Source organism: Mercenaria mercenaria, chromosome 2 (genome assembly GCF_021730395.1).
Source record: "Mercenaria mercenaria strain notata chromosome 2, MADL_Memer_1, whole genome shotgun sequence".
NCBI lineage: Eukaryota > Metazoa > Mollusca > Bivalvia > Venerida > Veneridae > Mercenaria > Mercenaria mercenaria.
The window spans coordinates 103,465,161-103,481,211 of NC_069362.1; the positions used below are offsets into that span (position 1 = coordinate 103,465,161).

General features: G+C 33.5%; 1 protein-coding gene across 3 annotated transcripts in view; it reads right to left on the minus strand.

Moving 5' to 3' along the window:
- Positions 1-16,051, minus strand: part of LOC123564763 (guanine nucleotide-binding protein G(o) subunit alpha-like) — a 40,225-nt gene that overhangs the window by 15,962 nt on the left and 8,212 nt on the right. For 2 of the 3 annotated variants that reach the window (XM_053537403.1, XM_053537402.1), the window contains 4 exons: positions 13,090-13,181; positions 2,911-3,003; positions 2,002-2,162; positions 1,036-1,164 (listed from right to left, as the gene is read on the minus strand). In XM_053537403.1, coding sequence (XP_053393378.1) covers positions 1,036-1,164; positions 2,002-2,162; positions 2,911-3,003; positions 13,090-13,143 — 437 coding nt within the window. In that variant the 5' untranslated portion in view covers positions 13,144-13,181. Of the gene's footprint in view, positions 1-1,035; positions 1,165-2,001; positions 2,163-2,910; positions 3,004-13,089; positions 13,182-13,958; positions 14,142-16,051 lie in introns of all 3 variants that reach the window. The other variant, XM_053537404.1, reaches the window with a different exon arrangement.

The window sequence follows — 16,051 nt, forward strand, 5'->3', positions numbered from 1 at the left end:
TGTGAAGTTTCAATCCTTTCCAATTTGTGGATACTGAGATACCAGCTTACATACAAAAACTTAACAAAAAACTGCTAAGTCAAAGGGGCATAATTTTGTAAAAATGCCAAGTAGAGTTATGGGACCTTCACAGTGCATGTTAGATCATGACAGTGAACAAGTGTGTGAAGTTTCAATCCATTCCAATTAGTGGATACTGAGATATCAGATTACATACAAAAATTTAACCAAAAACTGCTAAGTCGAAAAAGGGGCATAATTTTGAAAAAAAAAGAGAGTAGAGTTATGGGACTTGCTTAGTGCATGTCAGATCATGATAGTGAACAAGTATGTGAAGTTTCAATCCATTCCCATTAGTAAGTACTGAGATACCAGCTTACATACAAAACCTTAACCAAAAATTTCTAAGTCGAAAAAGGGGCATAATTTTGTAAAAAAGCAAAATAGAGTTATGGAACCTGTGCAATGTAGATCAGTTCATCACAGTGAATAAGTGTGTGAAGTTTCAATCCATTCCCACAAGTGGTTACTGAGATACCAGCTTACATACAAAACCTTAACCAAAATCGGGACGCGGACGCGGACGCAGACGCCGACGCCGACGCCGACGCCGACGCCGACGCCGACGCATGGGCGAGTGCAATAGCTCACTATTCTATGAATAGTCGAGCTAAAAATAAATACATTACAATGTCATAACATTACTTTATTTCTTATAACATACTACTGACTTTTTTTTATTGATCATTTTGCTGTTACCAAAACAGGGATAAAGCATATATTCTGTCAAACTGGACCAATATGGCTCCAAGACATAGTCTAAGAATGTAACATTTCCATTGGTCAATTTCAAAATTATGCTATGAGCCAACCAATAGATGACTGACTTCTGAGACAAGGTTTCCAAACTCATTTTTTTTTCACCTTAGATACTAAGGTTTACAGAAGGAAACCAGAAAATACGTTCTCTTTGCATATATGACAAAAATATTATATGCAGCATAATGTGAAATTTAGTTTTCTACAATCATGTACCTGAATACACATCCTTTCATCTGGAAGCAGGTTTCAATAACACCTGTTGTACGCACTCTAGCACGCAACACATCTCTAGCTGAAGGGATGAACTTTGGAGAACATATTCTTTCCATATTCTCAAAATAACTGAAAAACAAAACATATGATGTAATCGATAAATTTTCTATAACAGGAAAGCACACAATTTTAAGTAGCGCGAACTGTATCTTTTAACTCCGCATTGTCAGGTAAGTTTCTAAAATGGACTGGTCCATCATTCAATTTTGGCAGTACCACTTATCACTCAAAGGGGTGTTCACTGAAAATTTACTGACTGAATAGCGAACAGTGAAGACCATGACCATTGGTCTGCACTGGATGCAAAGGCAAAACCAATTGCCGCCAGCAGGCTAAAGGTTAAATATAAAGTATTTTGAAGGCTGACCACAAATCTGTGGCAACTCATTTAATTTAAAAAAACAAGTTATGACAGTTCTGAGTTCAACTCATACATATCCTCAAAAGATAAATGAAAGTAATTTTACCATTAACACACTTCATACTTATGAAAAATTCATCACTTTAACCCTTACTTTGCTGAATTTCTATAATAAACTTGTTCATATTTTAATTTGGACAGTACCAATAACTGTTAAAAGGGGTGCTTACCAAAAAGATACTGACTGAATGGTGAACAGTGCAGACCATGATCAGACTGCAGGGATGTGCAGGTTGATCTTTGTCTGCACTGGTCGCAAAGGCAGAATCAAATTGCTGCCAGCAGGCTAAAGGTTAATCAACCAAAACTAGATTAAGTCTAACTTTTCATTGACATACTTTATGGCCCTTCAGTTCCAAAAAAAGCTTATTTTCCATTTTTTCCAAATACAGATGTTCTATGTTAAGACATCAGACTTCAATTTTACATGTAAGACAATCAATAATTATAAATGTCAAACCCAACTGCTTCAATATTTCACTTACTAAATTGCTGAGTCATTCAATTCATACTCATAACCCCTGGCTACAGCTGTCCTAATGCCCTTGTCATGCCACAAGGACTTCAGGGCTCGGCCTACATCAGGTAGCATGTTCTTGTTGTGGTCGAAGCTATTGTTACATGTGAGGATCACCTGGGCATGTATCTGAAATAGAAAACATTCAGTTAAAAGATCTCCTTAAAATGTTTTCAATTAACACACTGTTTGTCTGAAAGTTTACTTTAAAAGAACATACAAATGCTCTTTCATCTGATCAATTGCATATCAAAGATAAAGCAGACATTGTTAAGTATGTATGTGCAAAAGGTAAGATTTTATACCAGTCTAAAAACTGAAAACAAACAACTCCATTATTTAACAGAAAGATATCTCAATAAGATCATTTGTTTGAGCCTAATGCACATGAAATCTTTATAAAAATGTGATATAACAGAATATGAAGTGATTTAAATTCCCCTCAGTCGAGTACTGATAGCTCAAACACCAGCCACATGGTCCCTGGCCGTTCCTCTTATATTCTTTATGTTTGGATCACTTGACACCTAAGCACTTTGCCCATCCTCTTGCAACTGAGTGATTAGTATTTGACTGTGTTGTACTTGATTTCTTATTGTTTTTGTTGGGTTTAACGTCATGCCAACACAATTATAGGTCCTATGGCAACTTTACAGCTTTGATGTTGGAGGAAAACCCAAGGTGCCACTCTGTGCATTATTTCATCATAAGCGGGTACCTGGGTATAACCACCAACCTTCCGTAAGCCAGCTGGATGACATCTCCTCATGAAGAATTCAAAGCCCCAAGTGAGACATGAACCCACATCGGTGAGGGGCCACAGACATGGAGACCCCCTTTCGCGACTAGTGTTTGACTGTATTATAAAGGAACTTACCCTGTTTTTTGGATTTTCGAGATTGACCCTGAGCAGACCCATACCAGTGAGAACATACTTCATAGAACTGACTAGATTGTCCAACACAGCTGGCTGAAATAGATATCAAATACACATGTCTAAAACAGTTTTACCATAATCATGAAAATGAGATCATTCTGAAAAATCAAGGATGGGGGTCATTAATAAGGTAAATGACAATTATAATTCCTTGCCAGTTACATAATAAATGCATTTATTGGTGAAATGTTCCAAAGAAAAGAACATCAGGTGAACAACAGCATTGTGACTAATAAATTTGTAAGTGACATAAATAAGCTTCAAACTTTCACAATAAGCCATAAGTCAGTATGATTCATAACTAAACACAAAAATGCGTTCTTGCTTGGAGTTCCGAAACTTTTAAAAAAGTCTAAGCACTGGACCACATGCATATAGTTCAGTTTTCAACGTTGTACATTTTTTTATTGTTACGGAACATACACTGGCAACAAAATACTTCCTGTCTCTTGCTCATAAAATGAAGTCAAATGACTCTGACTATACTGCAGTAAAATCAAATTTGCTGGTTACCAAAAAATGTGTTAAATACATTAAATTAAAAAAAAAAAAGAAAGAAATTTCTAGACTTAATTTAATGTATTTCTATTGTTGAAAATTTTAGGGTCTATTTCTACAACTTTATTAATTTTTTGGAAAAGCCTAGCCACAGACTTTAAGACTTTCTTTCATCAATTTCTTTGAACTTTTTCATTATTAATTTTGAAGTTTGTTTAGTGAAACTGAAGTTCCTAAAATGAGTATAAAGAGATATTGCATTATAACATTGAGTAAATAAAATTGTCTTCTTTTATTAAATGCAGCCATGACTTTTTATCATAATTTTACCATCATTCTTTCTTTAACTTTAAATATTTATCTTAAATCTTTTCCATTTGTGTTAGAGAGTATGTCAATTAAAACAAATTTATTTAAAGTCATTCTGAGTGTACATTTATGTTTCAATTTCAAACTGTTATCTTTAAGCCTAGAGTAAATTATTTCAATTATTTAAATTAAACATTCTTGTCATTTTTTAACAGAAAACATCCTGCTTATTTCAATGCAACCTCATACGGGGATGAAAAAATGTTTTAAATTCTTATATTATGAAATATAAGTTAAATTTAGACCAAGAGTAATTCATGAAAATTGACAAAAATGTTACAGGGTGTTCCAAAGTTTGGAGAGCATCATACTGAAAATTAATGGTAACCACTTGGTAAGTCTGATTCATGTGGCAAAATAGTACTGTTTTACTGTGAAATCATTAATATTTGTGGGGGACTAATTTTTCGTGGATTTCGTGGTTGAGTCAATCCACAAAATTTAATCCCAACGAATAAGTAAAATTCCCATTCATTTGATGTTCAAAAGTTGATATCCAAGAATTCATATCCCCATGAAATTGCCGTTTTGACCAAAACCACGAAATTTCATGCCCACGAAATAAAATGATTTTACAATATTAAAGTCTGAATTAAATCCATAAAGTTGAATAACAGAGATGGAAGTGTATCAAAACTTTAACCTGAAATTTTAAATCATCAAGAATTAGTGGTGCCAGAGTTATGGGTCCTGTGTCATATGATTTGGATGGTGATGCAGAACAGCTATTTTTAACATCTGAATCAAATCCTTTTGGTAATAACAGAAATAACCAGTGAATTTGAGTGCATCAAAACTTTAAACCTGAAATTGTACATAAAAAGGGGGGCACAAATCATGAAATATAGGTGTGAGTGTTATGGCCCCTGAGTAAAGTAATAACAGAGATAAAGTGAAGACACTGCATCAAAACTAGACTAATGGACACATATGTAAGGGTAAGTCTGAAAGCTTCCAAATAAAACCTATAGTCAAGCTGAAAATGGTGTAGAGTGGTTACAGTTATGAATAAGCTGCAGAGACATAGCTTATAGAAGCCAAAGAAACAACACTGAGGCCCCTTTCAGGGAATAAAATACTTTTTTATGATTTTTAACTAAGAGGTGCTTCTGACAAAAGTGCATGTCTCCCACAACTGCCTAATCATCTGAATAATAAGTCTATCTTTGTATACTGTTTGTGACCTATTGGTATTCACATGTTGGAGTAACCGGTCTTTAATGCTGTGTCGGTCTACAATGCTGTTAGCGGTAGCAGAGTGGAGTAACTGTCTACAATGCTGCACCAGTAGTTGTTGGTAATTATGTTCAAGGGCCATAATTCCGAAGTGTCTTGGCCGATTTGGCTAAGTTATCGAACTTGGCCGAGGTCTTATGGTCAAACACATTTTGTTCAAGTTTGGTGAAGATCGGATGCGAAATGTTCGACTTAGAGTGCGGACAAGCTTTGTGACAGATAGACAGACTGACACACAGACAGGAGTAAATCAATGTCTCCCACACCACTTTGTGGTGGATCGAGACATAATTACATTGAGGCAGTAACCTTAGCATACCTCAAGATAAGTTCATTACTGAATAGAAAAAATAAATTAATTAAAAAACGTTATCAATTTTTTCAATTGAAACTTTAGTGTGTGAAAAATTGTATAGAATTCAAGTTAATAAATTACATTATATATCTGTACTGATTTTGATCACATTCAAAGTAATACTATTTTTTTCACTTGCATGAACACTTTGATGGGACTATTTTTTTGCATTTACCTACACCATTCATGATTACTGTGATAATGACGATCACTGTATGTATAAAATCTATCATAATTATGCCCCATAAAATTGTGCTATCTATAAGAAATATGGCCAATAAAACACTGTGATTTTCTATGTACTTACTACCATATACGACACTTATTTTATCGAATATTATCCTCGGAATGTGTGGTATGCAGAGTAATGAGAGAAAACAAAAATATATATCACGCAATAGGCAAAACAGGATTGCGTAGTGATTTATAATTATATATATTATAATGTAAATGAAACCAGGACATGAAAAACTGGAGTTCATATTTTCAGAATCTGATACCACTTTCAGTTAGGGTGATAGTCATAATGATATATTAATAGCTACAACATCTACTACAGATGAAATTCTGTATCTCAAATTCTAAGGGACCAAGCAGGTTACTTAATTCGAGATAACTGATATTCAACTTTAAAAAAAAAGATTCATGGTACTTTCGTTTATTGTGTTCTTGTAGCATCCTATATATACATATGATTGTAAATGTTAACATTGCACATATATATAATATTACACAGTAATGAAATACATATTTTCAGAATAGGGTATGAATTTATGAATTTACAACATCAAGAATAGGGTATGCACATTTTCATAGTTCTTATTTATTTTATGTTTGCAGTTATACATGATCACGCATTTATCGATGCAGGTAACAATTACTTTTACTTTGTCACATGAAGACGTAACTATACGTAGGAAATCGACTGAAAAGACTTCAAATTCACTTTGACAGAACCAACTTAGTTGCAGTATATGAAATTTGACTTCAACGGGGTACAGTTAAAGTACAAGTATGTTCATTTAAGAAATAAATCACAGTTTAGTAGCTTTTCATATAAGTATGAAACACATGGCGTGGGCTGAGCGCGAAACTATTGTAACTGTATATAAATAAAGAACAAGATACAATAGTTTCGCGCTCAGCCCTCGATGGGTTAATGTGTAAAGGTTTGGAGATGGAGGCCAAGGCTTCCTGACATGTACTTTAAACACAACCATCTCTTTCATAACAGGATAGAAGTTAACTATATTATGATAATATTATGTAGTAAGGTTGAGTATAAGGGTGCACTTATACTTCTTTGCTTATGATTGAGCTAGCTAGCTTTTATAGCAACGTGGCAGAGTGTCTGCCTTAGGTGTGAGAGGTCTTAGGTTCAATTCCCGGTCAGACCTGAAGTATTTTCAGCCTGTTACAGATATATATCATATCATATTTTGTTTTCTCTAAAATACTTTCACACTGAAAAATGTAACAGATCCAAAAATGCCAATGATGTGCAAAACAATCAATGGTACTTAAAGTATTCCTACAAAGTTTGGTTGAAATTACACCAGTAATTCCAGAGGAGAAGTTCTGACAGACAAACAGACAGGCAGACGGAGCAGACAAAATCAGTACAATTCCCCCACATAATGGAGGGACATACTAAATATAATTATACAATGTACATATTTCAATGTTAAATTATCTTGAACAAGTTAATTGGCCAGAATAACACTGACTATAGTAAAGATGATAATATTACTTGATGCACTCGGTAACTTCATGACAAACTCAGCATCAAAACATTCATTTTATTAAAATATTCTTTATTACATCTCATTTAAAATGCAATTTTTATGCCTTTTGGAAGACATTTTACTAATTTATTATGGTTGATTTAATTATAACTCAGAGGAGGAGGGACATTAACAGCTTTATACCCCATTTAACAAATCATTGAACAACTTTAAACTTACATTTTAGCTTGAATATAACATAGTAAGTATGTAATATTTGCTAAAACTATTGAAATTGTGAATAAATGGTACTCTAACTTAGTAGATTAAACTTACATAATTATGTCTACTGAACCATTTTACATGCAGATAGATCTGTTTCACACTTACTCTACAGCTTATCAAACAAATAATGTATTTATTGATACTGCAGAAAATATTTTAATGACAATTCTAAGCGGCATAAATTTTAATAATAAAAACAATTTTGTAATGCATGTCTGCTATGTTTTCACATACCGTAACAAAGATTTACTGTTGAGCATAATCATTTTGAATTTAATATTTTGCAATTCTAAAAGAGTGCTTGCAATGTTCTTGAATACTTTAAGAGCTGAGTTATTGAGCTATAATATGTATCGATTGATGAACAATTTTTAGACTGTCCATAAAAAGTTCTTGCCAAGTCCATGCACTACGGAGCATAAAGGCAGATGATATACCGGTCAGTTGCATATCTGAGTGATGTATTAAAATGTTATTTATACATCTGTAAAACTGAAGTACAACAACACAGTTGAAAATTTATAATTCAGTGACTTTTACAATCTGTCCACTTCAATCATAATTTGTATTCCATTACAAAATACAAAATTAGTAATTTACACAGTTCATGAAATGGTTCTCTTCATGCAAAAGCACTGTTCAGTAATGAAAATCATCAGGTTGTCTCCCCTGTAAAATATTTTGTATGCTGTTCATGAACTGCTTATGTGAATCAATTCATGAATTTCTCATAAACTGTGTTCATGAACACATCATATGAATTTTAAATTCATGAACTGGGTCGAACCCGAGTTTTGCATAGGCACACATTCCAGTACAGGTTACTTTTTTATCAAGATATTAAACATTTAATGTAAATAAATGTTACGTATATTACTTCAGAAACTGAATACATCAAAGTTAGTGAAGATCAAATTTGATAAATGTATTTACACCTTTTGTAACCCCAAATGAACATAAGAGGGCATTATAATATTGTAGGAAATTTTCGAAATGATTATTATCTTGCACTGATACAAAGTATCAAACGGCACACTACCGTTACTCCAAGGTCGCGGCTTTAAAAAATGTTTACGATTACCGTTTAATAAAATGTATGAGTAATCAATTGCCAAAACAGTTAATAGGGCACTCAAATGATTTCAAATAACTTAATTAATGACTTTGTGAATGTATCGCCACCAGGTAGAACAGATTGTGTCGCCTTGAAACAGAGGTATAGCGGTACATTTAATGAAGTGTCAAAAAAGACGCTCTTTCAGTTTGTGCAAATGATGAATAGTGGAGGACATTGGATGAAAAGTCCGGGATATGGTGGAGATATCATTGACCAAAGATCTGATAGTGTAAGGTAATGGGTGAAAATATATCCTAAGAATGTTAATTATACATGCAGTAGGTCATATATCAAACCTAAAATAAACACGTCAACATATAAATGAATGTTGGTGGTCACTTTCTACTCATGACACCTCTTTAGGACCTTGATATTTAAGTATTTCCTTTGTCAGTGGCTGAAGAAAAAAGGAATTTTTATTTTCTGCTAGAGTTAATTATTTCAAATACATGACAAAAGTCTAAATTTGCAAATTCTTTGATTCTCATATAAGCAATAACAAAATTCAGTTATAGCCTTTTTGTTTCGATCAATCCATATCAAAATCATTCAACAAGAACTTTCAGCCATACACTGAATATCATGAATGTCAAACCAAATAACTTCATCTCCTCAACTTAGTTTATTTGAGTTTGGAATAATCTAAGCTGTCGTCTAAAAAAAAATATTGAACATAAAAGCCATCAGTTCAACCTAATGGGTGTTCCTGGATTCTGTAGCAATAACCTGATCTGCAATTTAGTAACAGCAAAATTTGCCAAATAAATCAGCGGCAGAGGACGAATAATTTCAGACACAAAGTCTCACAGAGCTCATACACCTCTCCTGGGGATCAAACTCAAGGCTCCTTGATCTGACTACATCAGCTCTCTCCCTACTGAGTTAAGAGACTGCAGGCTCAGAACAACAATATGTTGAAATGGTAATTAAAGTTATGACAGCAACAGAAGCCAAAAGTCATGAGAAACTAAACAAAAAAAGTCTCTCCACATTGGTCTACTTTTTAAACCAGAATGTATTATCATACCTTTGTTGCATGCAGTATAAGAAACTTATAATAACAAGTCGAACCATCAAACTCACTCTGGAGAGAAATTCATCCAGCAATACAATGTCAACACCCGGAGCTAATACATGTAGCTGATAATTGTTACATATCATGCAATAACTCTCAAATTACATGTTCAGGGTGATGTTCTTTTGTAATGCATTCTTAAATCTATTAAGGAAATAATGGCAAGGATTTTCAAGCCTTACAAATTTATTTACAAATTGGAGGCACCACCCCATGAAGATCAAAGTGTTTGGGTATGCACACACTAAATACTTGTCAGGTTAAGTTACAAAAAATGAAACAGTCCCACTTTAAATTCAACGAATTTGGGCAAGTTTTCCCTTAAGATGACTCACTGCAAGATATTTACATTTAAGACTCAATTGTCACATTACAGCAAATTTTCTCTCAGCCTGATCCTAATGAATTAATTAAGTTTTATTTCAATTTAATTATTGGAACTAACAAGGCCATGAGAAAAATGAGAACTGCTATCATTTTACTTTGATATCTATATCAATTCAGATGATAAAGTTATAATGTAAACATCCAATTATGATAGTATATCAGTTAATTTTGTATTGTGAATGATATATACCAAGATGAAGTGCCCTTTACAGAAATAAATTAAATAAAAATTTCTCATCATTTAACTTATTTCATTTTAACTTGTTATTTATTGGCGAATCTTCATTTTAAAGTTACTTTTTGTTCATTATTTTGTTAATGACAATCATTATGTTTGTCCCATCTTCAAAAGAGCACTCTGAATATCTGGCTAAATGTTTAAATGATAGGTTGTTTTGTCCATGTGCGTGTGTGTACCTGTATATATATATATATATATGTGTGTGGAAGTGAGTCTGGAAGGGCTGCAAAGAGACGCAATTCTGGAAATAACTCTAGAAAAATAATTACCATAATTAATATGCACCATAATTTCTTTGTCTTCACATCTTAGGTAATCGCCTTTGAAAGCTGGGTAAACCAATTCCGCCTTATAATAAATGAAGAGTTTAATTGTCAGGCAAATTATCTGGGACAATGTATGGACATTTTGCCCACCCAAACTTAAGATAATAAACATTCACACCCCAATGCACTATGCACATAAATGGACAAATCATGGGCAAATTTAAGGCTGGGATTTTTCAATTTTGCACTCAATAAAATAGGAAAGTCTGCATGCACATTTGTTGTCAATTTTTCTATAAACAGCGCAATTTGTTTATTTTTCAAATCTGAAAATTTGATCAATAAATCTAGAGCTGAGAAAAGATCATTTCCTTCCCTCCCATGGTGTTATATCGAGATAAAAACAGTTCCCTCTTCATACCCCAGGTCTTGTCATCACATGGTGATATTTTACTGTCCACTTTTCAATAAGATCTCTCTAATTTATGAGCAGCGGAAGTTTATCTTTAATTCTTTGCTGTCATCAGAAAATCTCTAAACTTAACATAAAAATGACAGCGTTTAGTGCGAAGATGTAAATAAACATGACTTTGATGAGAAGCATGAAAATTTATACCATCTTACAAATTACTATGCACACAAAAAACGCTAGATCAGTTACTACAATCGGAAGAGAAGCCACCCAGTGACTGGAAAAGTCTCGCTCTAATGGCCCCGTCATAATACTGTCACCGACCAAAAACGCTCTGAACACAAGATTTATAGACATTAACTCTAAAACGGTTTCGTGTACAAAATGACTCAAAATTGACGATACTTGCAATAACGCATCTCATATACTTTAACTGAGGATAATGTGGACACAACATCATAATGCCTGTAACTAGAGAAAGAGATCACGCTATCATAACATAACCTCCAAGGTAAAGTAGCCCTATATAAAACAACCAGCTGTTGCAACCGAAGTGATTGTAGTTTTATCTTAATCGTGATTTATTTACTTTGAATAAATAGGATTAGTTAAGCGTACATCCTTTGGGGGAGACCGTAATGTCAGATTGAAATTTATCATAATTTTTTATATTTTATATATTATGCTCCTTGGAAAAACTACTAAAGACACAATGTCATATACTGTGGAGTCACTCTATTACTCTCGCAGCAGATCTGCTTTACTTCCAGCAGTAATACCATTGCATCCCTTAAAACTAAAGTTCCTTTTAAGATAAACTGAAGCTGAATCAGTATTTTGGATCATTCCCAACTTTCCTTGAAAAACGTTTATACACTTATTGAATGATTTGTCAGTCAATATTCAAAATTACTGTTCCAAGCCTGCAGGACCAAGAGGCAACAGTTTTGACCACTGACCCACAAACGATTCAATAAGTGTTTTATCATATGACGGACATCAGAAATTAATATTCAAGCTTTTGTGCTGAATATAGATCAGTTACAACATATGGATATAAGGAGTCATGTAATAATACTCCATGTGTTGTAAGGACCAACACAGTGATTACAGATTATGTTTGTAAATAATCAAACATGTGGCTTATTAGTACATTTGTTTGTTTGTTTGTTTATTTTAGGTTTAACACAGTTTTCTGACAGAAATTTCAGTTCTGTAACAGCGGGCAGTTAACCTAACCACTGTTCCTGGAAACCAGTACAAACATGTTCTTTGCAAGTAACTACCAACTTCCCTACATGAATCAGAGGTGGAGGATGAACAATTTCAAACAAAATGTCTTTTATCAAATCGTCATGGAGAACTTATGCGCCCACCCATGGTTCGAAATCATGACCCTGCGATATGTAGATCTGCACTCTCCCAATTGAGCTAAGCGGACACAGTCCCTAAACAAGTAACTCAGTTTCCAGTGATGGTACACTACTGTACCTTATTGATAGCCCAAGCAATTCCGTATGAATTCAGACGGAAGTTGTTTTGTCTGTACTATTAAGGCAAACCAGAGTGTTAAAATTTCAATAAAGCCTCATAAAGTTTTATTAAAGCTATAAATTTGTCTTCTGGTGACTAATCATCATGATAAGAACTTCAAAACAATTCAGTAGCTCACTTCTATATCTACAGGTGTATCTATATGGGTACCAGTATATCAAGTCGAGCCCGGATAATGGGACATCTGTCTACTGTGGGGGAAGAGCAACAATAGGATGTGCGCCCGCACCTGTCATGTTCTGTGTATTGTAAGATTTAGAATAATTGAAATCAATTAGGCATGAGTGACTAGATGATAGATAACTACTATATGTTTTGACATCACACAATGAACCTGTTCATTATGTATCTATATCAGTCAATGTAATGTAAAATCCATGTTTACCGACTTCTACTGCTACAAAAAATGTTACTCACTCAAAACGTATTGCCTTAACAGTCACTATATTTTTTAATTTTTGCATAAAAATAGTAAAACTTGTGGCCACTATGTGGGGTCTGTTTATTTTTGGGATCTATCTTATTGCCTACTATCTTCTTTGTCCAGATGCTATTGGCCACTTTTACATGCCATTGCTTGTGCACTTGTTAAAAAATTACCTTGAATGCAAGGAGTTCATCAAAAGTGAAGCCCTCATTGTGGATTATTTTCATCTGTTTCACAAGGGTACTTTTCCCACTTTCTGCTGCCCCTAAAATATATAAAAGATCCTTGTAACAAAATTGATAACTACAAATAAGAATATAATATAATTATAATTATCACTTTTTTCCATGTTAAATTAATACTATATGGTTTGACATAAATTAATTTTGGTGTAATTATGATCCGTAGTTTCAGAGGAGATATTTAAGTACAAATACTGATGCAGGACGATGGAATTGCCAGATGATCCAGCTCTGCTAATACCTCAGCCTGTTCAGGTGAGCTAAAAATGTGGTGCTGTGTTCTAGTAAATGATCAAAACTGATTTGATATTTAGGGTTAAAATATATGGTATAGATGACAATATGAGTAAAGATGAGATCTAAAAAAAAAAAAAGGATGATGAGACTGGAAGGAAAGAAACAAAAATAAGATCTCAAAAACAAAAGAGATCTAGAAACAGATTGTGGGAGAAAATATAGAAAAGAACCAAAAGAACTGATAAGTTACAGAGGAACATATGAGATCAAGATGAAGTGACAAGAAAATGAGATCTGTGAGAATACATAATAACTAAAAGAACAAGTGAGATTCTTAGAAGGGACAATAAGATAACAGGAGAGATCAGAAAAACAGATCAGATCCAGAGGAACTGCCATTTTAATGAAATCTTAAAAGACTACAAAATTTAATGAACCCTAGATTTTAGAACAGATTCAAAATAAATTAGATCTAATATGGAAGATAGATGAGATTTGGGAAGAACTATTTAAGGAACTGCTGACACAGTAGATCTATAAGATGTTAAAGATCAAACATTTACCGAATAAAGTTATTCATTTCATGTCTTATCTATATTCATAATATATACACTATGAATTCAAAGACAGAAATATCTTTGTTCGTAAAATCTTATTATTTTAGTCATGATGCAGACCAATGGCTGTTTCTTTCGTATGACCTGGTAATCCACCAAAGTTCTCTTTCCCCCAGCTCTAATGCTCTTCTGAAGTAAAAGTAACTGTGATATCATGTCATAGTGGGGTTTCTCCTGCATCCCTATATCCTACTAAGATAATATTTCATATCTATAACTAGATACTTAGCACGGATCTATACTTGAAATTGCAAAATAAATGTAGTGAAAACAAATTATGCAAGCTCATGGTTTTGTATTCAAAGTAAATGAAGCATACTTGTAGGTATATTTGTATCTAAAATAAATAGAACATTTAGCCATTAGATGTCTCCAGCAATATTTGATTTATATATTTGTAATATAACTAAATGTGAATTTCAAACTTTTTACATTACCCCTTCAATATATATATGTTAAATTAAATATTGAAAGTAGGACATCAGAATTATTCATTTCATATTTGCAGCCAAGAGGTTTCAAATCACTTGCCCCTCGATCAGCCCTGCAGACTAACAAAGACACACTGCTCAAGGCTAAGTGCAGAAAGCAGTGCTTTTACAAAGGTTTCAATTAAGCCTGAAACACTGACCAGAGGGGTACAGGTGGTGGGTGGATCTTCCTAAGTCATTAAAGCTGTAAAGTATAGCTGTACTACCAAAACTTTACAACTGTACAATTTAATGTTGTGTTTCTTGAAAAAACTCCATTTTTTCTATATTTTACAGGTAGGGGGCCTATGTGGCCAAGTGGTTAACTTGAGGTTGCTGACTCCGAATCACTTGCCCCTAACCGATGTGGTTTCAAGCATCATTCGTGGTGTTGAATTCTTCATGTGTGGAAGCCATCCAGCTAGCTTACAGAAGATCGGCCAGGTTCCACCCACAGGTGCGCACATGATGAAATAATGCAGAGGGGCATACTGAGTCATAAAAGCGGGAAAGTCTGGATATGGCCCATAATTTTGTCGATGCAATGTCGCTATTAAACCCAACAAAAAATATTTTACAGGTTATACGACTTCATGCTACTAGCTGCAGCGGCTGAATTCTAAATGAAAATCAATTTTTACAATTACAATAACATATTTAGGCATACTGGTTACGATGTTTCACTTCTTTAACTTTTTTTTAAAATAAAACTTTATCTTTGTGTACCTAGGGCACAAGTAAATATAACATGTTTGATCTGAGTACATTATCCGTGAATTGTGTACTTTCGCCACGGGGAACTTTGTTAACAGTGTGCACTTACGATAAATAGATTTTCCTTTAGTCAACTGCATAAAGCAAAGCAGGAAATGAAAACACCGAATTTGAGATAATAAACTTTTCTTCCTTTACAAATGTCAAACAAAAAGATAAGCTTACTGGGCCTGCAGATTCAAATTGGTTTTTAATTGCCCTTTTTAATTTCATGGGAGGCAGACATTTCCCATATTTGATTTTGTTATAACCAACAAATTTAATTTCTAGTTAAGAGATCAATATCCTGGACTGTATTTTGATTTAAACATTTTCATGTCATTTCTTTTTTTTTTTAATTATACATATAACGATTATAATCTATTATCATATAGCTGAGTTACAATATTTCTCTGTGCTTTGAAATATACATATACAGACTATTATAAAGTGAACAAAAAACTGACACTTCTGAGACCTCCATTCCTAATTAATAAGTAATGGTTACTGACATAGAATCACTTGCCCCTCAACGATGCGGGTTTGAGCTTCACAAGGGGCATTATTTAGTTTTTCATGCAAGAAAACCCTCTAGCTGGCTTAAGAAAGGTGTCAGTCTGTGATGAAATAATGCAAAGGTTCTTTTCTATAATTGGACAACAAAGATTAAAAAACAAAAATGTCAAGTCAAAGTGATCAATCTCATTGAGAATTGATCTATTATATTTTAGATAGATAACAAATATAACAGAAATTTAAAACTGACAGATGACATGACCACTGAAGTAAAACAATGGCATTTATTACTTTCAATCT